Raw genomic sequence first — 23,624 nt, forward strand, 5'->3', positions numbered from 1 at the left:
TTAAGGCGGATGTTCCGCTTTCTAGAAACGGGGGCCAAATTTTCCCCTGGGTTTCTGCTCCTTCCCTGAGTTTTGTCCCCATTCAATCCTTGGGACGCAGCCCCTCTTCCACCACAGAGTCAGACCTGGGGGCTTCGTGAGCGAGGGGCCCTTTTCCTCCGCTCTCCTCCCTCTCAGCTACTCCGGAGGGATTCCCAGTCAGTCTCGCGGACCCAGGGGATCCCCTCAGCCCTGGTGACTGGCTTGGGGGGGGGAGGTTTTAGTTATGAGATAGCAAGATTCCAGAAAGAACTTCTAGAAAATAATATTAAAACTGTCAAAAATGTATAACTTGCTCCTAGAATGGCATACAAAGGATAAACAGGTTAAATTGGCTATGATAAACTGGGCAAAGGACTTAGGACGTAATATACAAATGGCAGATTGGAAGAGGCTATGGAGAACAGATTGGAATTTTATTTTTTTAAAATAGTAAATTTTATTAGTATTTTCCACACAACAAAAAATGAAAAATAACAAGACACAAGACACAAAAACAAAAACAAATCTTACAAAGTAATAATATAAACACTAAAAAGGAAAACAAAGGTTGACTTCCACCAATCCCACAGCACCTCCTTTACCTCTCATTGTATCTTCCTGTTTTCCTTATCATCTCAATTCTAGCCTCTAAATATATATCCCTCTTTCTTATCCTTTCACTTCACAAAGGTTATTCCAGACTCAGCCAGATTTCTGTCCTCAAACCTTGTCTTTTAAGGTATTTGTTTAGGCATTCCCATTATTTTTTCACTACACTTTTTGGTTTTTGTCTTATTATATCTGTCAGTTTGGCTAACTCTAAGTATTCTGAAAGCTTACATAACCATTCTTCCCTAGTGGGTAACTGATTCCCTTTCCAATACTTAGCCACCAGAATTCTTGCTGCAGACGTCACATATAATAAAAATTTAGTTTTATCTTTTGGGATATCGTCGTTTAATATTCCTAAAAGGAATGCCTCTGGCCTTTTACTATACAATATTCTTAGTATTTTCTTCATTTCTTCATGGATCATGCTCCAAAATTTCCCAATTTTGGGGCATGTCCACCACATATGGTAGAAGGTTCCTTTTTGTTTCTTACATCTCTAGCACTTATTATTATATGTTTTATTCATTTTTGCCAGCCTTTCTGGCGCCAGATACCACCTGTGATGCATTTTCATACAGTTCTCTCTTATTAGGTTACATGCTGTGAAATTTATATTTTTTGCCCATAGTCTCCCATTCTTTATACAGTGGTGCCCCCAAGACGAATGCCTCGCAAGACGAAAAACTCGCTAGACGAAACAGTTTTCCGTTTTTTGAGTCGTTCTGCAAGGCGAATTTCCCTATGGGCTTGCTTCGCAAGACGAAACGTCTTGTGAGTTTGTTTCCTTTTTCTTAAAGCCGCTAAGCCGTTAATAGCCGCTAAGCCGTTAATAGCCGCTAAGCCGCTAATAGCCGTGCTTCGCAAGACGAAAAAACCGCAAGACGAAGAGACTCGCGGAATGGACTAATTTCGTCTTGCGAGGCACCACTGTATTCAATTGAATGGCCCAGATCTTGTTCCCATTTTTTAATAGCATCACCTTTTTCCTCCTTTTCTATTTTCCCATTTTGTAACAATTTATATATTTTTGAGAGAGTGTTGGTTGTTGTATAATATTTCCTTTTCCCATACCGAGATTTTTCAAATTTATTATCCTTCTCAAATATTGTTTTTAATTGGAAATATTCTAGAGAACAGATTTGAAATTCACAGCACTTACGCTGAAAGAAAATTATATGAAAATGATGTACCGGTGATATCTGACTCCACACCTACCAGCCAATCTCCCATTCCTACCACCCTTCTGAGTAATACCCCTCCCCACCCTCTCACTATACATAAGGGTCTGGTGACTTCTGTTTCAGGGTATCTGAAGAAGTGTCCATGCTCCTGAAAGCTCATACCAATAACAAACTTGGTCTCTAAGGTGCTACTGGAAGGATTTTTTAAATTTTGTTTTGACTCTACTAAGTTATCTAAAATGTATAGAACAAGCTCCAATATTTGTGGAAGTGTAAAGAAAAGGAGGGTACCTTTTATCATTTGTGGTGGTCATGTTAGTTAACAAAGCCTTTTGGGAACTGATATACAGTGAATTATAAAATTGGGAAAGGAGTACGACAAGGCTGTATTTTGTCTCCCTGCTTATTTAACTTATATGCAGAATTCATCATGCGAAAGGCTGGGCTGGATGTATCCCTAGCTGGAATTAAGATTGCTGGAAGAAATATCAACAACCTCAGATATGCAGATGACACAACCTTGATGGCAGAAAGTGAGGAGGAATTAAAAAACCTTTTATTGAGGGTGAAAGAGGAGAGCGCAAAATATGGTCTGAAGCTCAACATCAAAAAAACGAAGATCATGGCCACTGGTCCCATCACCTCCTGGCAAATAGAAGGGGAGGAAATGGAGGCAGTGAGAGATTTTACTTTCTTGGGCTCCATGATCACTGCAGATGGCGACAGCAGCCACGAAATTAAGAGACGCCTGCTTCTTGGGAGGAAAGCAATGGCAAACCTAGATAGCATTTTAAAAAGTAGAGACATCACCTTGCCAACAAAGGTCCGTATAGTAAAAGCTATGGTTTTCCCAGTAGTGATGTATGGAAGTGAGAGCTGGACCATAAAGAAGGCTGATCGTCGAAGAATTGACGCTTTTGAATTATGGTGCTGGAGGAGACTCTTGAGAGTCCCATGGACTGCAAGAAGATCAAACGCATCCATTCTTAAGGAAATCAGCCCTGAGTGCTCACTGGAAGGACAGATCGTGAAGCTGAGGCTCCAATACTTTGGCCACCTCATGAGAAGAGAAGACTCCCTGGAAAAGACCCTGATGCTGGGAAAGATGGAGGGCACAAGGAGAAGAGGACGACAGAGGACGAGATGGTTAGACAGTGTTCTCGAAGCTACAAACATGAATCTGACCAAACTGCGGGTGGCAGTGGAAGACAGAAGTGCCTGGCGTGCTCTGGTCCATGGGGTCACGAAGAGTCGGACACGACTGAACGACTAAACAACATACAGTGAATTGAAAAAAATGTTTAAAATAACATTTGTCAAAAAACCAAAAGCCTTTCTATTAGGAATTACAGACTCCGATATCTCAAAAGACCAGAAAAGACTGTTTATGTATGTGACAACAGCTGCAAGGATGCTACTAGCCCAAATATGGAAAGAACCAACAGTTCCAACAAGGGAAGAATGGCAATGCTGAAATGGCAAAACTGACTGGGAGATTCAGGAATCAAGAAGATAATGACTTTTAAAAAGAATGGGGAAAATTTATAACTTATTTGGGAGACTATTGTAAACAAACAAAAACGTTAGCCGGACTTTAAAAATAGCTTGTAAAGAAACAAAAGACATGGATGATTGAGAGAGATGAAAACCGTGGAGAACATAATATGTAGTTCTAGAAAAATTATTTTAAGGACCCATTCAGGGGCGGAGCTAGTCACAAGATTCAGAGAATCTCATATATGCACATGTTAATCCAATCAGGTAACCTGGCAGACAGGATAAAAACAACTCACTCAGATTTCTGTTGTAGTTCGTCCCTTCTCTGATGTACATAGGATGTAACTAGGGGGTGGTCCTGGGCTACATGCCTTCTGTGATGTATGGAGGGGTGGTTTTGAGCTACAGCTTTAAACATAGTTTTTTAAGGTCTCGAATTCAATGCTTTGCATGCAGAAGGTCCCAGGTGAAATCCTTGTCAGGCAAAGAGACCCTGTTGGCATCCGTCTGTCTCGGGAGGCGATGGAGGAGGGGGCCTTTGGGGGTGAAGTCCAACTGTGGGCATCTTGCAGCACCTGCTGTGGCTGCTTCATGTCATGGGCAAATGCTCAATGCCGGCAGAGGAAGGAGCATCTCTAGATGAACTCCACTTTCAGCCTCCTATACTGCCTGCTCTTTCTACAGATTTCTGAAAGATGGGCCAATTTCATGGGCAAAGTGATTCCTCTCTCCGCAGGGAGATGACTCTCCTGAAACCACTGGCAATGCCCACATTTCCCTGTGCCACCTTCCTTCCCCATATTGGTTCTTCCCCTCAGCACCTCTTTTAGTCTGGCTGCCACCATGGAACTTTGTCCACTTTGCAGTTTAGTGTCAGGGGCTGGTCTGAATCGGAGGATTGGGGAATGCAATTTCTGGAAAATCAGCTTCTAACAGAAGAGGAGAGGGAAGATTCCCCCCCCCCCTTCCAGAGTTTCACGAAGCAGAGAGACAGGCAGATTCAGAGGCTGCACAGTTGAGACAGGAGCTACCCAGCTTTGAGATAGTACCTAGGAAACAGGAAGGAGGGAAGCAGCTGGGCAATACATCAATCAGAGTGGGGGGAAACTCCCCCACCCAACTCTCTGATATATGAGCCTGTCAGAGAACGAAGGAGAAGAAGTGGGGGACATACGAGGAGTTGCCTGTTTGTGCTAGCAACATGATCCTGTAATAAAAAGAGCAGAAATCTACCAACTGCTCATTAATTCTCATCGGTGAGCTACCAAAAAGGGAGGGGGGGGGGACTTCCGAACATGACACGTAGTCATGAATGAGAAGGTTTTGTAAAACAATGAATTTGTAAAATATAAACAACATAGGACGGTTTAAGGATTACTTTGTGCACATAAGACTATGCATTTCAGTCTTTCTGCGTTTTCATTGTTTTGATTTTTATTGCAACTATAAAAAAGATTTATGCTGTTGTTCTTGTAACAAGGAGTTGGACTAGAAGACCCTTAGAGTCTCTTTCAACTCTACAGTTCTAGTTACAGGTAGGTACCCATGTTGGTCTGCCGTAGTCAAAACAAAATAAAAAATTTCCTTCCAGTAGCACCTTAGAGACCAACTAAGTTTGTTGTTGGTATGAGCTTGGTGCGTGCACACGAAAGCTCATATCAATAACAAACTTAGTCTCTTAAGGTGCTACTGGAAGGAAGTTTATTATTTTGTTTCGACTACAGTTCTAGGATTCCAGAGCCAACCCTGCTTCCTAAACACCACTGTCATGCTCCACTTTCCCCAACTCTCCATTCCCAATTCTCTCTGCAAAGACCAAATATCAGCAGACTCTGAGCCCATGTTCACTCACAATGAGCACTCCAGGGTCACCTTCTGCACATCCCTAACTGTACATTGTATATTTCATTATACTTACTATTATGAGACACTTACATTCATTGTCTTAATACATATATGTACAACTTTCCATACAAACACCAGAACATAAAACACACTCCATGCATTTACAAATGATTTTTCCCTATGAGAGTTTGTTGATAAGAGAGACAAAGTGAACTCTGTGGGAAAAACTTGGCACACTCCATACATGTAAATGAGTTCTTCCCTGTGAGAGTCCATAGGTGTTAATAACTCCATTATAATTGAAACACTTTCCACACTTTTTCCATTTAAACTGTTGCTTCTCTGTGAGACCGCTGATGTCTTGTAAGAGTTCCACTCTCGCTGAAGCACCTCCCACAATCCATACACTTATATGGCTTCTCCCCTGTGTGAGTTCGTTGGTGTACAGTAAGTCTTCCATTTTGACTGAAGCTCTTTCCGCACTCCATACATTTAAAGGGTTTCTCCCCTGTGTGAGATCGTTGATGTGTTGCAAGAGCTCCTCTCTCAATGAAGCCCTTCCCACAATCCATACATCTAAATGGTTTCTCCCCTGTATGAGTTTGTAGGTGTCTTGTAAGTTTTCCACCTTCACTGAAGCCCTTCCCACAATCCTTACATTTAAATGGTTTCTCCCCGGTGTGACTTTGTCGGTGCACAACGAGTTTCCTACTACAAATGAAGGACTCTCCACACTCCAAACATTTATATGGTTTCTCCCCTGTGTGAGTTCGTTGGTGTACAGTAAGTTTCCCCCCTTGACTGAAACCCTTCCCACACTCTAAACATTTATATGGCTTCTCCCCTGTGTGAGTTCGCTGATGTTTTGTAAGTGACCCACTTTCAGTGTAGCTCTTTCCACACTCCAAACATTTATATGGTTTCTCCCCTGTGTGAGTTCGTTGATGTTTTGAAAGAGCTCCACTCTCAATGAAACCTGTCCCACATTCCATACATTTATATGGTTTCTCCCCTGTGTGAGTTCTCCGATGAATAGTAATGTGTGAATACTGACTGAAGCTCTTCCCACACTCCATACATCTAAATGGTTTCTCCCCTGTGTGAATACGTTGATGTACAGTAAGCTTTCCCCTATCCCTGAAGCTCTTCCCACACTCCATACATTTAAATGGTTTCTCCCCGGTGTGAGTTCGTTGATGTCGGGCAAGACTTCCATTTTCACTGAAGCTGCTTCCACACTCCATACATTGAAATGGTTTCTCCCCTGTGTGAGTTCGTTGGTGTCTTGTAAGAGCTCCACTATCAATGAAGCCCTTCCCACAATCCATACATTTATATGGTTTCTCTCCTGTGTGAATTCGTTGATGTGCGCTAAGATTTCTATTTTTGCTGAAGCTCTTTCCGCACTCCATACATTTAAAGGGTTTCTCCTCTGTGTTAGTTTGTAGTTGTGTGCTAAGGTGTTCACTCATGCTGAAGTACTTCACAGATGGCCCCTCAAAATTCTGATTGTCTTCTCCATCACCTGGTTTAAAGTGGGGAAGGGGGAGATAAAATATTGTTAGGTATTCAAGGAAGAGAACAAGAGATCTTAACACACAGCAAGACCAATCACCACCTTCTATTATTTCAACACCTCCAGCATTCCTCCCTCTCCTATGTACATTTTTAGGAAAGGAAATCTAAAAATAGCCTCAATAACTCTAGTATCCAGTTCTGCCTTCAAATCCCATGTAACACTGAGCACCAAGAGAAACCTTCTATGCTGAGATGAAGCATCTATGGCCCTCCAGATGTGGTTGGACTCTAAGTACCATCAACCCAAGTAAACATGGCCAATGACCAGGGATGATGGGAGTTGTAGTGCAGCAACCTCTGGAGGGACACACTTTCCCCATCTTCCCCCTCCTGTGAAAATGCTACGCCTCTGTATTCAGTTTTCTCCTTCCTCCCTGATCTGTAATATCTCACTGATACTTTCCAACCAGCTGTTCACATCACCTAAACCTGCACCAGGATGCTGGAAAAGATGGGCCCTCGTTCTGATCCAAAAAGGCTCTTTTTATATTCCTACACACTGAAAGGAGACATAGAAAGTTACAGTCTCACAGCAAAGTGGAAGTATGTACCTCTGAATTGGTCCAGGGCAACATCCCTGTATTTTTCTGTTCCAAACGACGAGATGAGCTCAGACTTGAGTATCAGAGTCTCTGCTATGTGGAATAAGAAAATCAGAAGAGCTGTTTATGTCATACGGGACTATAAAAATATTCAAAAATATTAATCTTGTGAAACAAAGACAGCAAAGTATCTGGTGGCCCATTAAAAGTTAAGAAATGACACTGACCAGCAAACCATATGCCACCATTTTTACCCTGTGGAATAAGTAAAACACAGGATATTTTTTGCAATTCATACCACAATATCAGCTTACTGACAAAAGTACAGAGTTGCTATAAACTACAATCTTCAATATCAACTTCATTGGGCTGGTCATGTTGTTTGGATACCTGATTATTGTCTTCAAAAGCAACTACTCTATTCCAAACTTAAGAATGGAAATTGATATACCAGTGGGCAACAAAAGCGGCTTCAAGACACGCTCAAGGCAAATCTAAAAATATGCAGGAGAAGCACAGAAAATTGGGAAACACTGGCCTGGGAGTGCTCCAATTGGAGAATAGCCTTTAGCAAAGGCGTCATTGACTTTGAAGAAGCAGAAACTCGGGATGAAAGGGAGAAGTTAAGAGGAAAGTACGTGTGGTAAACCCTCACTGTGATTAACTCCCGCCCAGAAACCTATCTCCCCACTGTGGAAGGATGTGTGGATCCAGAATTGGAATCTACAGTCACTTATGCACATACCTTTAAGACCATGTTCATGGAAGACCATCTTACTCAGCTACGAGGGGTCGCCAAATAGGAACACATGGCATGAATAGATGGCTCAAACAGCAGGTTCACACCTCCAACGTCTAGCAGCCAAGAGGAATAAAAATCTGCCCTTACCCAGAGAGGCCACCATCTCATAATTCTCCTCCATGACTTCCTTGTGCAGAGCTCTTTGGCCAGGATCCAGCAGAGCCCACTCCTCCTCTGTGAAAAACACAGCCACCTCCTCAAAGGTCAAGAGGGCCTGGAAGAAGAAGAAGGAGAAAACAGAGCTTCTCTTCGGTCCCCTTCATCCCCACTCAACACAGAGGGAGGCTGGGTGGTCCCATCTGTGCCTCTTCCCTCCTCCCTGCTCCCGTTGCTCTTTCCCTACCTGAGGAAGCTGCCTGGCTCCTCTTTCCACTCCACCTCTGAGAAGAGACTGTTCAGAGGGGGTCTCGGAGGCCATTGCGTTGCCAGTGGAAAGGACGGAGGAAGAGGAGGCGTAAACTGGGCCACTTCTGGGACTCTCTCAGCTGTTGACAAGATGCACTTCAATGCAGGGAGCAGCTCTTTCAGGAGAAAAATGCAGAGATTATTATTATTATTGATTGAATTTATATACCACCCTATACCCGGAGATCTGAGAGCAGTTCATAGAAAGGCGGATTTATTTAGAGTGGGAGACATTTACACAGAGAGCATACGTTTTACAAATACTGTACAAATACCAATAATAATAAATTAATACTCCCAAATTCTAATTACAAGAGCTCTGGAACACGAGATTATCACAACAGAAACAGAAACTATTGACTTTTGGTGTAAGTATTTGTGTATCTGTCTCTCTCTCCCCTCCCGCCCAGACCGGCTCCCTGACGCAGGAGGCCAAGGGAGGGGGGTGTTCCAGGCTGAGTGTGCAGAAATACACAAAAATGGGTTAGGAGGCTGGGTCTAAGATGGGGGGGGTGACTTTCAGTGCATAGGTGCCAGCTCCCTGGGTCCCTGAGCACCTACCCCTCCCATGAAGGGGCCGGGCACGCACATATTTCGGTGTCAGGGCCATGCATGCTGCATGGCACCCACAGCCCTGGGGAGAAGAGTTTGGATTTGATATCCCGCTTTATCACTACCCGAAGGAGTCTCAAAGTGGCTAACATTCTCCTTTCCCTTCCTCCCCCACAACAAACACTCTGTGAGGTGAGTGGGGCTGAGAGACTTCAGAGAAGTGTGACTGGCCCAAGGTCACCCAGCAGCTGCATGTGGAGGAGCGGGGAAGCGAACCCGGTTCACCAGATTACGAGTCTATTGCTCTTAACCACTACACCACACTGGCTCTCACACTATGGGGACCCATAGTCGTGGGGTGAAACTGGCACAACTGGTTCAGTGCCCCAGTCAGGTTGCAGGGGTGGGGGTGGGGAGTGCCCTTCTCTGGTTCCTCTGAGGCAGCAAAATCTCTCCCTCCCCTCCCCACCAGGAGGCTGGTTTATCTCTGCGCTTCAAAAAGGATCTTGCAAAGCAAAACCTGTTGGAGGAGGGGGAGGCACTTTGCAGCAGGGTGGCCTTTATCACGCCTCCCCCCCCCCACTGATTCCCACAGGAAAAGAGCGAGACCCCCTCCTTGCTTTCCTTTCACCCCCCCCCATCCTCCCGCCTCCTTTCCCAGCTGCCCTGTTTGTAGATTCAGGGAGAGGGAAGGCAAGTCCTTCTCCCACCCCCCTCCCCATATAACCCCCTGAATGAGGATGGAGACCCTCTCCCCTCCAAATTGCCCCCACTTTTGCAGCCAATTGCAGATTGCCTCTCCTGATTCCCAGAGGGAAAGGGGGGAGCCCTTCCTTGCTTTAATGCCCCCCCTCACCTTCCCCCCTCCCGCCCTGTTTGTAGATTCACAGGGAGGAAATGCAAATTCTTCTCCCTCCCTGCACCCCAAATCCCCCCCCCCCGAAATGTTGCACCTTTTCCCTCCTCCTTTGCAGTCCTCCTTCTCTTCCGGGGGGTGTGCATGGAGACCCCACCCCTCCAACATTGCCTCTACCCCCCCCTGCTCCGTCACTTCCTGCCTCTCTAGGAAGCGAGTTCATTGACTCAGGGGGGAGCGGGGAGGGGTCCTCCCGGCAAGACGAGTCATAGGAATGTAGTGGGAAGGGACCCCCCCCCTCCACCCCGACTGGGTCAGGGAGCCCCGTGTCCACCAGCCTTTTTCCGAACATGCCCCTCCCCCTTCAGACCTTATTTCCTTCCTGCTGTTAGATAGATAATTTATTACGGTCGGAGACCAGCTTATAAAACACACTCGGGGGTGCAATCCCAGAAGGAAAACAAACATTTAAAACAATGCACAACAATAAATTTAAAATGTATAAATGCGATAAGCATATAGGCACTTAAAACTTTAAGATAAGCTACGGCAGAGAGCTGAACCAGAGTCACCCATGGAACCGAGTTTGGGGTTTTTCTTAACAAACTAGAATCATAGAATCATAGAGTTGGAAGAGACCACAAGGGTCATCGAGTCCAACCCCCTGCCAAGCAGGAAACACCATCAGAGCACTCCTGACATATGGTTGTCAAGCCTCTGCTTAAAGACCTCCAAAGAAGGAGACTCCACCACACTCCTTGGCAGCAAATTCCACTGTCGAACAGCTCTTACTGTCAGGAAGTTCTTCCTAATGTTGAGGTGGAATCTTCTTTCTTGTAGTTTGGATCCATTGCTCCGTGTCCGCTTCTCTGGAGCAGCAGAAAACAACCTTTCTCCCTCCTCTATGTGACATCCTTTTATATATTTGAACATGGCTATCATATCACCCCTCAACCTCCTCTTCTCCAGGCTAAACATGCCCAGCTCCCTTAGCCGTTCCTCATAAGGCATCGTTTCCAGGCCTTTGACCATTTTGGTTCCCCTCCTCTGGACACGTTCCAGTTTGTCAGTGTCCTTCTTGAACTGTGGTGCCCAGAACTGGACACAGTACTCCAGGTGAGGTCTGACCAGAGCAGAATACAGTGGCACTATTACTTCCCTTGATCTAGATGCTATACTCCTATTGATGCAGCCCAGAATTGCATTGGCTTTTTTAGCTGCCGCGTCACACTGTTGGCTCATGTCAAGTTTGTGGTCAACCAAGACTCCTAGATCCTTTTCACATGTACTGCTCTCAAGCCAGGTGTCACCCATCTTGTATTTGTGCCTCAAACTAGTTTGGGTCGGGGTATGGTCTGCACCTACAGGTCTGTACACGGAATCTGGCGACCGTCCGGGTTATCTTATGATCGTTGCCTAACGGGAAAAGGTCAAATTTTTGCTTTTCCGGGAGGTCAGCGAGCCTCACCAGCAGGGGATCAATGGTCTCACTACATGCCTCTTCATAAAAGGGACATCTAAAGAGCAAGTGCTCTGGGCTTCCTATATCCCCCAATGAACAGGCGAAAAGTCTCTGAGCATGTGGGACCGCTGCTGTTCATAAATGTACAAGGCAAACACACATGCATAAGTATAGTGTCTGAAACGGTACGGGAAAGCAATCCTGAAGCTCTTTTGACCTCAAATATTTCTCTGCAAGGAGGGAGGAAATGGGAAAACTTTCCAGTTGTCTTTGGACTGCAGGGGCTTAAACCTTCCTTTGCAGTGGTGGGAGTGTAAGAGAGTGAAAGGCTTCTGGGAAATGATATATAACGAGTTGAAAAAGATTCTAAAATACACTTTTACAAAGAAGCCAGAGGTCTTTCTGCTACGTATTTTAGGAAAAGAGATTAAGAGAAAGGACACAGTAAGTTTCTCCAATATGCAGTGACGGCTGCAAGGGTGTTACTGGCACAAAAATGGAAACAACAGGAAATACTGACAATAGAAGACTGGAGATCGAAGTTGTTAGACTATGCTGAATTGGATAAGATGACTGGAAAGATTAGATACTTAAGAGACCAAAAGTTTACAGAAGACTAGGGAAAATTTGTTGAATATCTGGAGAGTACAAGTGAAGGTCAAATAACGCTAGAAGGTTTTAAAAGAGCACTGTGAAAACGTGAGAGATATTGTTAAAAGGAAATAGAGGAAAAAAGATTTAAATAATGACAATATTAAAAAAAGGAAATGCGTAAATTAATAATGACTACGAAAGATTTACGGAAAAGCTGAAGGAAGTCCAAAAAGAAAGATATGGAAAAAACCTGAATGTGAAAATAATGTATGTTTTGTTTTGTTTTGTTGTAAATTAATAAAAAATTATTAAAAAAAAAAAATAAACCTTCCTTTGCAAATACAACCTGGCAAGTATCTGTTAAGCTGAGCAAACTACCAATATATGTAAGAGATTCATTATTAATAAATTATTATTACAGGGAACCAGGCAGAGGGCCTTCTCCGTGGTGGCACCCGCCCTGTGGAGCGCCCTCCCGGAAGCAAAGCAGCTAGTAAGCCTGATCTTTATTAAACTCTTTCATCAGGGTCCCCCACTCCCCCCATGCAGGGAGGGAGGAGAGGAACCCAGAACAAAGTGTGCAAGCCCCTATATAGACCAGGGGTTAGTAAACTTTTTCAGCAGGGGGCCAGTCCACCGTCCCTCAGACCTTGTGGGGGACTGGACTATGTTTTGGAAAAAATAATAACGAACGGATTCCTATGCCCCAGAAATAACCCAGAGATGCATGTTAAATAAAAGGACACATTCTACTCATGTAAAAACACGCTGGTTCCCAGACCGTCCGTGGGCCGGATTTAGAAGGGCTGGATCCTGCCCTCGGGCCTTAGTTTGCCTACCCATGCTATAGACTTTTAAAACTGCCCACCCTGTGGCTCAAGACCGCCACACAACCTCCCCCCCCAAAAAAAATCATACATCACAGGGGGGCAGTCTACAGCAGAAAATGTGTCTGTCCGGATACCTGATAATGGTCAATCGTTGCTCAACCTGGTAAATGGTAAATACTTTAGTTCCTGAATAATAATGATGATGATGATGATGATTTATTATTTATACCCTGCCCATCTGGCTGGGTTTCCCCAGCCACTTTGGGCGGCTTCCAACAAAATATTAAAATACAACAATCTGTTAAACAGGCCCTTCCACCAGATGTCAAGGCAATAAGCAACTACCTTACTTTTAAAAGACATCTGAAGGCAGCCCTGTTTAATGTTTAATGCTGTATTGTGTTTTTAATATTCGGTTAGGAGCCGCCCAGAGTGGCTGAGGAAACCCAGCCAGATGGGCGGGGTATAAACAAACAAACAAACAAATAATAAATAAATAAATGCAAGGTGGTTCTTTTAATGAGATTCAGAAGGAATACAAACACAAGTGAGTGAGAAGATTAAAGATTTTATTTTAAACAGCAAGCATTATATACATTACCAAGCAAGCTCTTCGGTCTGCCACTGGGGAGCCCTCAAGAAGAGGCGAAGTCACCTCCCCAGGTGGTCTCAGGTTGCACAATCTTCTGGCCATGAGTTTGTACATGAGCTTCCTCAAAACCATCTGATTTACAGATTACAGTGGTACCTCTGGTTAAGAACTTACTGTATTTTTCGCTCTATAAGACGCACATTTCCCCCTCCTAAAATTAAGGGGAAATGTGTGTGCCTTATGGAGCGAATGCAGGCTCCTTGGCTTCAGCGATAGCAATGCGAAGCCTCCGAAGCGCAGTGGGAGCGCTCCTGCCGCGCTCTGGAGGCTTTGGGTTCCTTTCGCTGAAGCCTGGAGAGTCTGGAGATGTGGCTTTAGAGATCTAGACCGTGGGGAGCCCCGAAGAATTAATAATTATAATTTGGATTATAACTTGGTCTTTTTTACTTTAGTTTTTTAATTTTAATTGGAGCATTATGATTGGATATATTAATTGGATGTTTTTTTATTGGAAAATCAAAAAAAATGATTTTTTTAAAAAAAGACTGCCCCAGGCGAAACCGGCAGTCGAAAATTCTTCCTGCCACGTAGGGGAGTTTGGGGCACAGGCTTCTCTGCAGAGGGACCCCCTCTGCCCCTTGTCTTCTGAACCCTTCCCCCCCCAGCTTCAGTGGCTCAGCCACTGGCGGATTCCCAGCCCTCCTAGAAATGTCAAGGGAAAACAAGAATATATACAGTGCCTTGGGGAGGGGACAGCTTTGTGGGCATGCAATGGAAAGTCTGTGCAGGCTCCGTGGCAAAGGGAGTTGCCTCAGGGAAGGGTGATGCGCGTGGTTTCTCCCTCCCGTGGATTCCTTCATGCTTATAAAGGCTCCCTCTGTTTCTGAAGCTCTCCCCACATGCCACGCATTTATACGGCTTCTCTCCCGTGTGGGTTCTCTTGTGAGCAGTGAGAACCTCGAGCCAACGGAAGCTCTTCCTGCATTCCACACACGAATATGGTTTCTCCCCTGTGTGGATTCTCTGGTGGGAGAGAAGTCTCGAGTGGCCCCGGAAGCTCTTCCCGCACTCGACGCACTGAAACGGCTTCTCCCCCGAGTGAACGCGTTTGTGAAAAGCGAGGCTCGCGCTGTCGTTGAAGGCCTCTCCGCACTTCCGGCACTTATAGGACTTCTCAGCTACGTGCGTTCTCTGATGTTGACAAAGGTTTCCTTTGGTCCGGAAGCTCTTTCCGCACTCCACACAAGGGTACGGCTTCTCCCCTGTGTGAATCCTCTGGTGTAAAGTCAGGCTTGACCTTTCGGCAAAGTTCTTTCCACACTCGGCGCATTTATGCGGCTTCTCTCCTGTGTGAGTCCTTCTGTGGTAAGCGAGGCTTGGTCTCTCACGGAAGCTCTTTCCACATTCCACACACGCATACGGTTTCTCTCCGGTGTGAGTTCTCTGATGAGCGGTAAGGCCGGAGCTCATCCTGAAGCTCTTCCCACACTCCACGCATTTGAACGGCTTCTCCCCTGAGTGGATTCTTTTATGGAAAGTAAGGCTCGTGCTGTCACTGAAGTCCTTCCCGCATTCTGTACATATATATGGCTTCTCTCCTGTGTGGATTCTCTGATGTTTACAAAGGTTTCCTTTATTGCTGAAGCTCTTCCCGCAGTCGGTGCATTTATACGGCTTCTCCCCCATGTGGATTCTCTGATGCTTACAAAGGTTTCCTTTCGTGCTGAAGCTCTTCCCGCAGTCCGCACATTTATATGGCTCCCCCGTGTGAGTTCTGTAGTGCGAAGTCAGCTTTGAACTCACTCTGAAGCACTTTCCACACTCAGCGCACTGATAGGGCTTTTCCCCCGTGTGAGTTCGGTAGTGTATCGTCAGGCTACCACTCTGAGTAAAACTCCTTCCACACTCCATACATTTATAGGGTTTCTCCCCTGTGTGGAGGAGCTGGTGCTTTTTAAGGTTCCCGCTATTGCTAAAGCCTTTTCCGCACTCCTTACATGTATACGGCTTTTCCCCTGTGTGGGTTCTGAAGTGTTTATTTAAGTCCGATTTAAACTTGAATATTTTCCCACATGCCGGGCACGTTCTCCTCCTCTTTCCTTTCCAATCTCCTTGGGGGATGTGGAGTTTGTGGACATCTGCACCCTGAAAAGCAACGGACGTCTTCCTCTGGTTTTCCTTGTGACCTTTGCTTCCAAAGGTCTCCCCTCTTACTTCGGGCTTGATGGCTTCTGATGGAGGTACAGAATCCTCATTGTCCTGCCCACCTGTTTGGAGAGGGGCAGAAATCCTGTTAGTAGTGAAAGGCAGGAACTAAGGGTCCCAAAACGGATCAAAAGCAATTGGCTGCTTCCCTTTATTTCAACATCCCTATCATGACCCGCCGAGTCCAGTAACCATCAAGACACATAGGCTGCAGAGCCTTTGACTAAGGAGCCAGACCAGGTAGCTGACTCTGAACCAGGTGAGGAGAGGGTGGCGGCACTAAAACAGAGACTGGTGGGTAGGAGATCCCTGGATCAGAACCCACAACATGAGAGCCATAGTTGGACAACCCTCTAATGTCCACTTTTGCTAGCAGCCAGGCTTGAAATAACGAGATGCTGGAAGAATTTGGAGGGTACGTCTTTGACAAATGGGTACCATAAAGTACCATAGGGTCGCATCTTACGTGAATACAACTTGCCCAATTTCAACCCTATGTGGTTGGGGGAAGGCTGATTGAAATTGTGCGAGTTAGACCCAAGCAAGATGCAGTGATTAGAAGTTCATCTTTGCCCTGTGTCTTTGCTAGACCAGGAAAATCTCCATGATTCTTCCCTTTGTTGAAAGCTTGCTTATTTTATACACTGCTTGATTGTTTGGGAGAAAAACCCTCAAAGCAGTTTACAAAGAGAAAGCTGAAGTACCCTAGATCAATGGGATCACTGCTATCTATCTATAAGCTTGCTGACACTCTCAAAGAACAGGATTGTGAGACAGGACTTTCCTTCGCAGAAGCCATGCTGGCCCTGCTTCCGCAAGGCTTGTTCTTCTACATGCTTCGCTCTTCTATCTTTAACAACGATTTCCACAACTAAGCAGCTACCTGATGATGTCTCCTCTGCCACCTCTTTTTTGGGGTTGTGTATAAGTTCATCTTCTCCTTCTTCCCACCAGGAAATGAAGTCTGGTTCTTCCAGGGGGAGAAAAAGACATGGTTGGTATGGAAATGTACTTGAATTTTATTTGATGTAGCTGACAAGGTGAAAACCTGCATTACAAGTTTTGTTTTGCTTGTGGTCACTATTGTGGAAAACCAGTAAAATACATTCCAAAAAATGATATGATTTGTTACGTTTGAGCACAAAGTATTCAGAAATCCCATAGCAGGGAGTGGGGTGAGAGAACAGCCAAACATCTGGGAAGGGAATTCTTCCCCTTGATAATAATAATAATAATAATAATAATAATAATAATAATAATAATTTATTTATACCCCGCCCATCTGACTGAGTTTCCCAAGCCACTCTGGGTGGCTTCCAATCAAGTGTTAAAAACAATACAGCATTAAATATTAAAAACTTCCCTGAACAGGGCTGCCTTAAGATGTCTTCTGAATGTCAGGTAGTTGTTTATCTCTTTGACATCTGATGGGATGGCGTTCCACAGGGCAGGTGCCACTACCGTGAAGGCCCTCTGCCTGGTTCCCTGTAGCTTTGCTTCTCGCAATGAGGGAACCGCCAGAAGGCCCTCAGCACTGGACCTCAGTGTCCGAGCAGAACGATGGGGGTGGAGACGCTCCTTCAGGTATACAGGACCGAGGCCATTTAGGGCTTTAAAGGTCAGCACCAACACTTTGAATCGTGCTCGGAAACGTACTGGGAGCCAATGCAGATCTCTCAAAACCGGTGTTATGTGGTCCCGGTGGCCACTCCCAGTCACCAGTCTAGCTCCCGCATTCTGGATTAATTGCAGTTTCTGGGTCACCTTCAAAGGTAGCCCCACGTAGAGCGCATTGCAGTAGTCCAAGCGGGAGATAACTAGAGCATGCACCACTCTGGTGAGACAGTCTGTGGGCAGGTAGGGTCTCATCCTGCGTACCAGCTGGAGTTGGTAGACAGCTGCCCTGGACACAGAATTAACCTGTTCCTCCATGGACAGCTGTGAGTCCAAAATGACTCCCAGGCTGCGCACCTGGTCCTTCAGGGGCACAGTTACCCCATTCAGGACCAGGGAATCCCCCACACCCACCCGGTCCCTGTCTCCGAAAAACAGTACTTCTGTCTTGTCAGGATTCAATCTCAATCTGTTAGCCGCCATCCATCCCCCTTTTTCTGAACCTCTTTTCCAACTCTACAATATCCTTTTTGAGGTCAGGCGACCAGAACTGGGCACAGTGTTCCCAATGCAGCTGCATAATGGGTCTATATAATGGCACCATGATATTGCCAGTTTTATTTTTGGTTGTTTTCCTAATGATCCCTAGCATGAAATCTGCCTTTCTCCCTGGCCTGCTGTCAAATTGAAGCACCCAGGCTGGAGATCGTAGAATCACAGAATCGTAGAGTTGGAAGGGGACCTCGAGGGTCATCTAGCCCAACCCCCTGCAATGCAGGAATATGCAGCTGTCCCGTACCAGGATCGAACCTGCAACCTTGGCATTATCAGCACTGCGCTCTAGCCAACTGAGCTATGATTAGGTGCCAAGTGAAATAGAGTAATAGGGGCAAAATCATCAGGATCCTTGGGAACAGGAGATAAATTAGTCAGTTCCACAAAGGGCCCAATGACACACCTAAGGACTAACCTGCTAATGTCCTTTCCTCCTCTTCTTTGAGGTTTTGGATGAGCAGATATTCTCCCCAGTTTGAACTGAGCTCTGATTCTGTCAAGGAAAACAGGGAAGGCTGTTACTTTTGACTATTAAACTCTTCAGGTCTCCTCCCCAGGCAGCTGTTATTTGAAAGCCAAGCCGGACATTTAACTTTGGGGAAACAGCTGGGCAGATGTTATTCAACGTTTATCAACGACTTGGATGATGGACTCAAGGGCATCCTGATCAAATTTGCAGATGACACCAAACTGGGAGGGGTGGCTAACACCCCAGAGGACAGGATCACACTTCAAAACGACCTTGACAGATTAGAGAACTGGGCCAAAACAAACAAGATGAATTTTAACAGGGAGAAATGTAAAGTATTGCACTTGGGCAAAAAAAATGAGAGGCACAAATACAAGATGGGTGACACCTGGCTTGAGAGCAGTACATGTGAAAAGGATCTAGGAGTCTTGGTTGACCACAAACTTGACATGAGCCAACAGTGTGACGCGGCAGATAAAAAGGCCAATGCAATTCTGGGCTGCATCAATAGGAGTATAGCATCTAGCTCAAGGGAAGTAATAGTGCCACTGTATTCTGCTCTGGTCAGACGTCACCTGGAGTACTGTGTCCAGTTCTGGGCACCACAGTTCAAGAAGGACACTGACAAACTGGAACGTGTCCAGAGGAGGGCAACCAAAATGGTCAAAGGCCTGGAAACGATGCCTTATGAGGAACGGCTAAGGGAGCTGGGCATGTTTAGCCCGGAGAAGAGGAGGTTAAGGGGTGATATGATAGCCATGTTCAAATATATAAAAGGATGTCACATAGAGGAGGGAGAAAGGTTGTTTTGTGCTGCTCCAGAGAAGCGGACACGGAGCAATGGATCCAAACTACAAGAAAGAAGATTCCACCTAAACATTAGGAAGAACTTCCTGACAGTAAGAGCTGTTCGACAGTGGAATTTGCTGCCAAGGAGTGTGGTGGAGTCTCCTTCTTTGGAGGTCTTTAAGCAGAGGCTTGACAACCATATGTCAGGAGTGCTCTGATGGTGTTTCCTGCTTGGCAGGGGGTTGGACTCGATGACCCTTGTGGTCTCTTCCAACTCTAGGATTCTATGATTCTATGGAAGGGGAGGTTCAACCTGCAGGCCAGCTCTCCTCTTTCAAACAAGAGCTGGGCTGGATCAAACCAAAGTCCCACCTGCCTATTGCTTCCGAATACCTGTGTGCTGCGGAATACTGAAAGCAGCCATCTTCGCTCTCGACCACAAGTAACCTGCGGACCGTTTCAGTATGGGCATGGTTTTCAATTACCTTCATATCTTACGAATTTGTCAGTGCCCAGTTATCACAGACAATATACCAAAGCTAGATTAATTTTTTTCCCTATCACAGAGGTTTACTCTATATACCAGTCTTTGGACTGTAATAAAGAATGTGTGTGTTTGAATACCAGTTGTTGGAAACCGCAGGAAAGGGCCAGTGTGTTTTTCTGCTTGTGCTTGTGGCTTTCCTACAGGCATCTATTATTATTATTATTATTATTAAGCAGGACTCTTACTTTCTTATCCAGCACACATGGCCCAAACACCCATTTTCATCACAGCATCACTGCACTGCAGGTTTAAGCGGCAAAAATAGCAGATTCACACCGACGATACCTATCAATCCAGAAGGGGCAGAAAAGAATTCTTACCGAGAGAGGCCACTGCCTTGTGATTCTCCTCCATGACTTCCCTGTGCAGAGCTCTCTGGCCCGGATCTAGCAGAGCCCACTCCTCCTCTGTGAAACGCACAGCCACCTCCTCGAAGGTCACCGGATCCTGGGGGGAAAGAACACACTCCCTACTCAGGAGGTAATCTCTCCCACAGAGACCATTGCTCCCAGTTTGAAAGGGGAAAGGGTAATAAGGTGAGGTGCTGGTGGGCTTTATTTACTCATCTATTTAATAATAATAATAATAATAATAATAATAATAATAATAATAATTTATTTATATCCCACCCTCCCCAGCTGAAGCCGTCCTCACAGCGGCTAACGACAATAAAAGTATCACAGCAGCATTTATTTGCAGCATTCAAGAGTCTGTACGAGAGAATCCGTGATGCAGCAGCAAAAAAGGCTAATGCAATGCTAGGCTGACTCAATGGAAGTATAGTGCCCATAGGGTACAGAGGGTGGCAACATGAGAACGGGGCCTTCTCGCAGTGGCTCCCCATTTGTGGGATGCTCTCCCTAGGGAGTTTTGCCAGGCACCTTCATTATGCACCTTTTATCCTGTGAACAACCCTAATGTCTGCAGGCATTGGGCAGTATACAAATTGTTGTTGTTGTTAACAACAACAGCAGCAACAACAACTTGTATTATTATTATTATTATTGCTATTATTAATTGTCATAGTAATGGTAACAGTACCGCTCTATTCTGCCTCAGTCAGGATGGACGGAGGAGGACGCCCAAGATGATTCAGGGTCTGCAAACCAAGCCTTTAGAAGAAGTGTTGAGGAGTTGGGTATGTTTGGGACGGAGAATAGGAGACTTGAGAGGAGAGATGACAGCCACTTTCCAATATCTCAAAGGCTGTCACAGGGAAGGTAGAGTTAGCTCATTTTATTGGGAGCCATCCAGAGTGGCTGGAGAAACCCAGCCAGATGGGCGGGGTATAAATAATAAATTATTATTATTATCCTGCTCTGGAGGATAGAACTCGAACCCATGGCTTCAAGCTACAAAAAAGGAGATTCTGACTGAACCTCAGGAAGAACCTTGTGATGGCAAGAGCCGTCTGACAGCGACTACCTTTGAAGGTGGTGGGTTCCCCTTGGCCGGTAGCTTTTAAAGCAGAGTTTGGGTGGCCACCTGTCAGGGATGCTTTGGCCGAGATCCCTGCATTGCAATGGGTTGGGCTAGATGACCCCTGGTGCCCCTTTCACCTCTACGATCCTATGATTCTCTGAATGAGGAAGGTCTGCAGAACCTCTTTCTGTGTGACCTTGAGAACCTGCAATGTGCCGTGGGAATGTAAGAAAGTAAAGAACTTCTGGGAAATGATATATAATGAGATGAAAAAGATGTTGAAATATACATTCTTAAAAAAAACCAGAAGCATTTTTACTTGGTATTATAGGCCAAGACATTAACAGACAAGATGTCAAACTGTTCTTATACGCAACAACAGCGGCAAGAATATTGTTAGCCCAGAAAATGGAAGCAAGAAGAAATTCCGAGGAAAGAAGAATGGCAGACGAAATTAATGGGCTACGCAGAATTGGACAAAATGACAGGAAGGATTCGAAACCTGGGGGACCAGAGATTTACAGAAGATTGGAAGGAGTATATGAATTATTTGAAGAGCAACTGTAATCAGCAAATTACAATGGTACCCCGCAAGACGAATGCCTCGCAAGACGGAAAACCCGCTAGACGAAAGGGTTTATCGTTTTTCGATGCGCTTCGCAGGACGAATTTCCCTATGGGCTTGCTTCGCAAGACAAAAATGTCTTGCGAGTCTTGAGATTTTTTTTCGCTCCCCACCCCCTTTTTCTAAGCTGCTAAACCACTAATAGCCTTTTAGCAGCTAATCCGCTAATCCCTTAAGCCTTTAATAGCCGCTAGTAGCCGCTAAACCGCTAATAGTGCTAATCCGCTAATAGGATTGCTTCGCAAGACGAAAAAACCGCTAGACGAAGAGACTCGCAGAGCGAATTAATTTCGTCTGGCGAGGCACCACTGTACGCTAGTAGGACTACAAGACGTTTTGTAAGGAGAAATATACGAAGCGTTACCAAGTAGAAAAAGATAGAGATATTGGTTATGAGTTTGGAATGTAACAGGGAAAATAAGAAATGCATACTAAGAGATTAGATTGGAAAATTTTCAGACAGGGCTGATGGAAGTCAAAAAAACTGAATTCAGATGTAAAAGTATGTTTAATCACTGTTGAAAATGGTACGCATCTCTTCCCTCCTGCATCCCAGTTCTCCTTCCCTTACCTGAGGCGGCTGCACCTGAGCGTCTCCTCCCACTTCATCCCGAGAACCAAGAGAAGGCCCCAGGGATTCCATGCTGCTGAAAACTTGGCCACCTCTGAGACTCTCAGGGCTGCCCTGTCATAAAAGATTCGGAAAAGCTTCAGAAAAGGGACACCCAAATCGCCAGTGGCGTAGCGTGGGGGGTGCAGGGGGGGCTGGCCGCACCGGGCGCAAAATCTGGGGGTTAGGGTTAGGGGGCGCAAATCCACGGGTTAGGGGGCGCAAATCCACGGGTTAGGGGGTGGAAATCCACGGGTTAGGGGGCACAAATTACTTGCCTTGCCCCGGGTGCTGACAACCCATGCTACGCCACTGCAAATCACAGAATGGTAGAGTTGGAAAGGTGCCCGATGATGCAATTCGGGGGCATTGGGATGGTAATTCTGTCCTTTCCTTTTTTGGGGGGGGGGCGGACAGGGCGAGAGAGCACCCTCCCTCCCTTCTCTTCTGCCCTCCCCGTCCCAGAAAGGCTGCTTTCTCTGCACCAAGCCCCCCACCCATCCACTCCCAGCTCCGTATTTGGGGGTGGGGCTTCTAACAGGATCGTGCAATAGAAATCGTGCAGTGGGTGTTTCTTCCTAAACCTTGGGAGGGGGGTGTCTCCTCTGCACACAGACCTATGCATCTTTCTCTCCCCCCCCCCCCAATCCAATGAATTTTACTTGGCGGTGGGCTGGACGAGGCTCCTAGGATGCAAAATCCACGAAGCTGTTGGGGGAGCGATTCTGAACCCGGGTTGCATGCAATGGATCAGAGCACCCCCCCCCCCTTCTATAGGTTTCCGGGGAGGAATATGGAGAGGGGAAACTCCCCCTTCTCCCCCCCCCGCACCCAAAGCAAATCCCTGTCCCTTCCCTCTTGCACCGTCCCGCACCTCTTTCTCAATCCGCTGTCCGCTCCGCATCTCCGCCTCCCTCTTCCTCTCCGAGGGAGTTTGATCAAGCCCGTTTGCCCCTCCCTGCCTTTCACTATTGTCTGCCTGTCTGTCTGTCTGCCCCCCCCCCCTTCCAACACCACCCCCACTTTGGTTACAACATCCTGCCTCTCTAGGAAACAGAGTCCAGTTCTTTACACAGCTGGAGGGCTGAGTGACAGATGAGCTCTCTCTTGCGCTTCGCTCTCTTAATACATTGCAAACTGCAATCAATGTATTGCAAACTGCAGTTGATCAATTAATCTCTCTTTTTGCTGCACTGAAGGGGTTTAGAGTAGATGGCTCTTGCGGTCCCTTCCAACTCTACCATTCTATAATCAGAAAATCAGAGAATTGTAGATTTGGAATGGAATCTTTCGCCCAACATAGGACTTAGGGTTGCCATGTCTGGAATTAGGCTAAGGGTAAAGTAAAGGGACGCGGGTGGCGCTGTGGGTTAAAGCCTCAGTGCCTAGGGCTTGCCGATCGAAAGGTCGGCGGTTCGA

At 45.8% G+C, this 23,624-nt stretch overlaps 2 protein-coding genes and 1 long non-coding RNA gene across 9 annotated transcripts in view; all 3 read right to left on the bottom strand.

Moving 5' to 3' along the window:
• Positions 1–4,719: 4,719 nt before the first annotated feature.
• On the bottom strand, positions 4,720–10,075 carry LOC310670547 (uncharacterized protein). Of its 5 annotated transcripts, none has more exons than XM_083426058.1 (7): positions 9,803–10,075; positions 9,370–9,576; positions 8,796–9,117; positions 8,422–8,599; positions 8,166–8,292; positions 7,286–7,366; positions 4,720–6,681 (listed from the first exon to the last, which is right to left on the bottom strand). In XM_083426058.1, exons 4-7 carry the CDS (start codon positions 8,494–8,496, stop codon positions 5,483–5,485), a joined length of 1,482 nt encoding a protein of 493 aa, XP_083282184.1. In that variant the 5' UTR covers positions 8,497–8,599; positions 8,796–9,117; positions 9,370–9,576; positions 9,803–10,075; the 3' UTR covers positions 4,720–5,482. The 5 variants fall into 5 exon arrangements, with proteins under 5 accessions (XP_083282184.1, XP_083282180.1, XP_083282181.1 ...); XM_083426054.1 differs by having other exon boundaries at positions 7,286–7,369; positions 9,803–10,060; XM_083426055.1 differs by lacking the exons at positions 8,796–9,117; positions 9,370–9,576 and having other exon boundaries at positions 7,286–7,369; positions 9,989–10,046.
• A 3,250-nt stretch (positions 10,076–13,325) lies between these two features.
• The window catches only part of LOC310671203, a 62,311-nt gene continuing 52,012 nt past the window's right edge, over positions 13,326–23,624 (bottom strand). Inside the window, exon 3 of the long non-coding RNA XR_014507891.1 lies at positions 13,326–13,525. This is a non-coding gene — a long non-coding RNA (uncharacterized lncRNA). The remainder of the gene's footprint in view (positions 13,526–23,624) is intronic.
• On the bottom strand, positions 13,809–23,392 carry LOC310670303 (uncharacterized protein). 3 transcript variants are annotated; one of them, XM_083425445.1, is made up of 6 exons: positions 23,080–23,392; positions 22,167–22,280; positions 19,869–20,017; positions 18,159–18,236; positions 16,458–16,544; positions 13,809–15,636 (listed from the first exon to the last, which is right to left on the bottom strand). In XM_083425445.1, exons 2-6 carry the CDS (start codon positions 22,202–22,204, stop codon positions 14,081–14,083), a joined length of 1,908 nt encoding a protein of 635 aa, XP_083281571.1. In that variant the 5' UTR covers positions 22,205–22,280; positions 23,080–23,392; the 3' UTR covers positions 13,809–14,080. The 3 variants fall into 3 exon arrangements, with proteins under 3 accessions (XP_083281571.1, XP_083281570.1, XP_083281572.1); XM_083425444.1 differs by having other exon boundaries at positions 19,869–19,995; positions 23,080–23,391; XM_083425446.1 differs by lacking the exon at positions 16,458–16,544 and having other exon boundaries at positions 19,869–19,995; positions 23,080–23,391.

This window comes from Podarcis tiliguerta (assembly GCF_965153285.1).
Source record: "Podarcis tiliguerta genome assembly, chromosome: 2".
Taxonomy (NCBI): domain Eukaryota; kingdom Metazoa; phylum Chordata; class Lepidosauria; order Squamata; family Lacertidae; genus Podarcis; species Podarcis tiliguerta.

Bases quoted from the DNA above. Each gene is read 5' to 3' on its own strand.
- LOC310670547 (XM_083426054.1), bottom strand. From the start codon at position 8,496: ATGGCCTCCGAGACCCCCTCTGAACAGTCTCTTCTCAGAGGTGGAGTG. The intron at 8,293-8,421 runs GTAGGGAAAGAG...TTCTTCTTCCAG, and splicing joins GAGCCAGGCAGCTTCCTCAG to GCCCTCTTGACCTTTGAGGA. The intron at 6,682-7,285 runs GTACATACTTCC...ACTTTAAACCAG, and splicing joins TGCCCTGGACCAATTCAGAG to GTGATGGAGAAGACAATCAG.
- LOC310670303 (XM_083425444.1), bottom strand. From the start codon at position 23,109: ATGCGGAGCGGACAGCGGATTGAGAAAGAG. The intron at 22,281-23,079 runs GTGCGGGACGGT...CTTTTATGACAG, and splicing joins GACAGCGGATTGAGAAAGAG to GGCAGCCCTGAGAGTCTCAG. The intron at 19,996-22,166 runs GTAAGGGAAGGA...CTTTCCCCCCAG, and splicing joins CTCAGGTGCAGCCGCCTCAG to GATCCGGTGACCTTCGAGGA.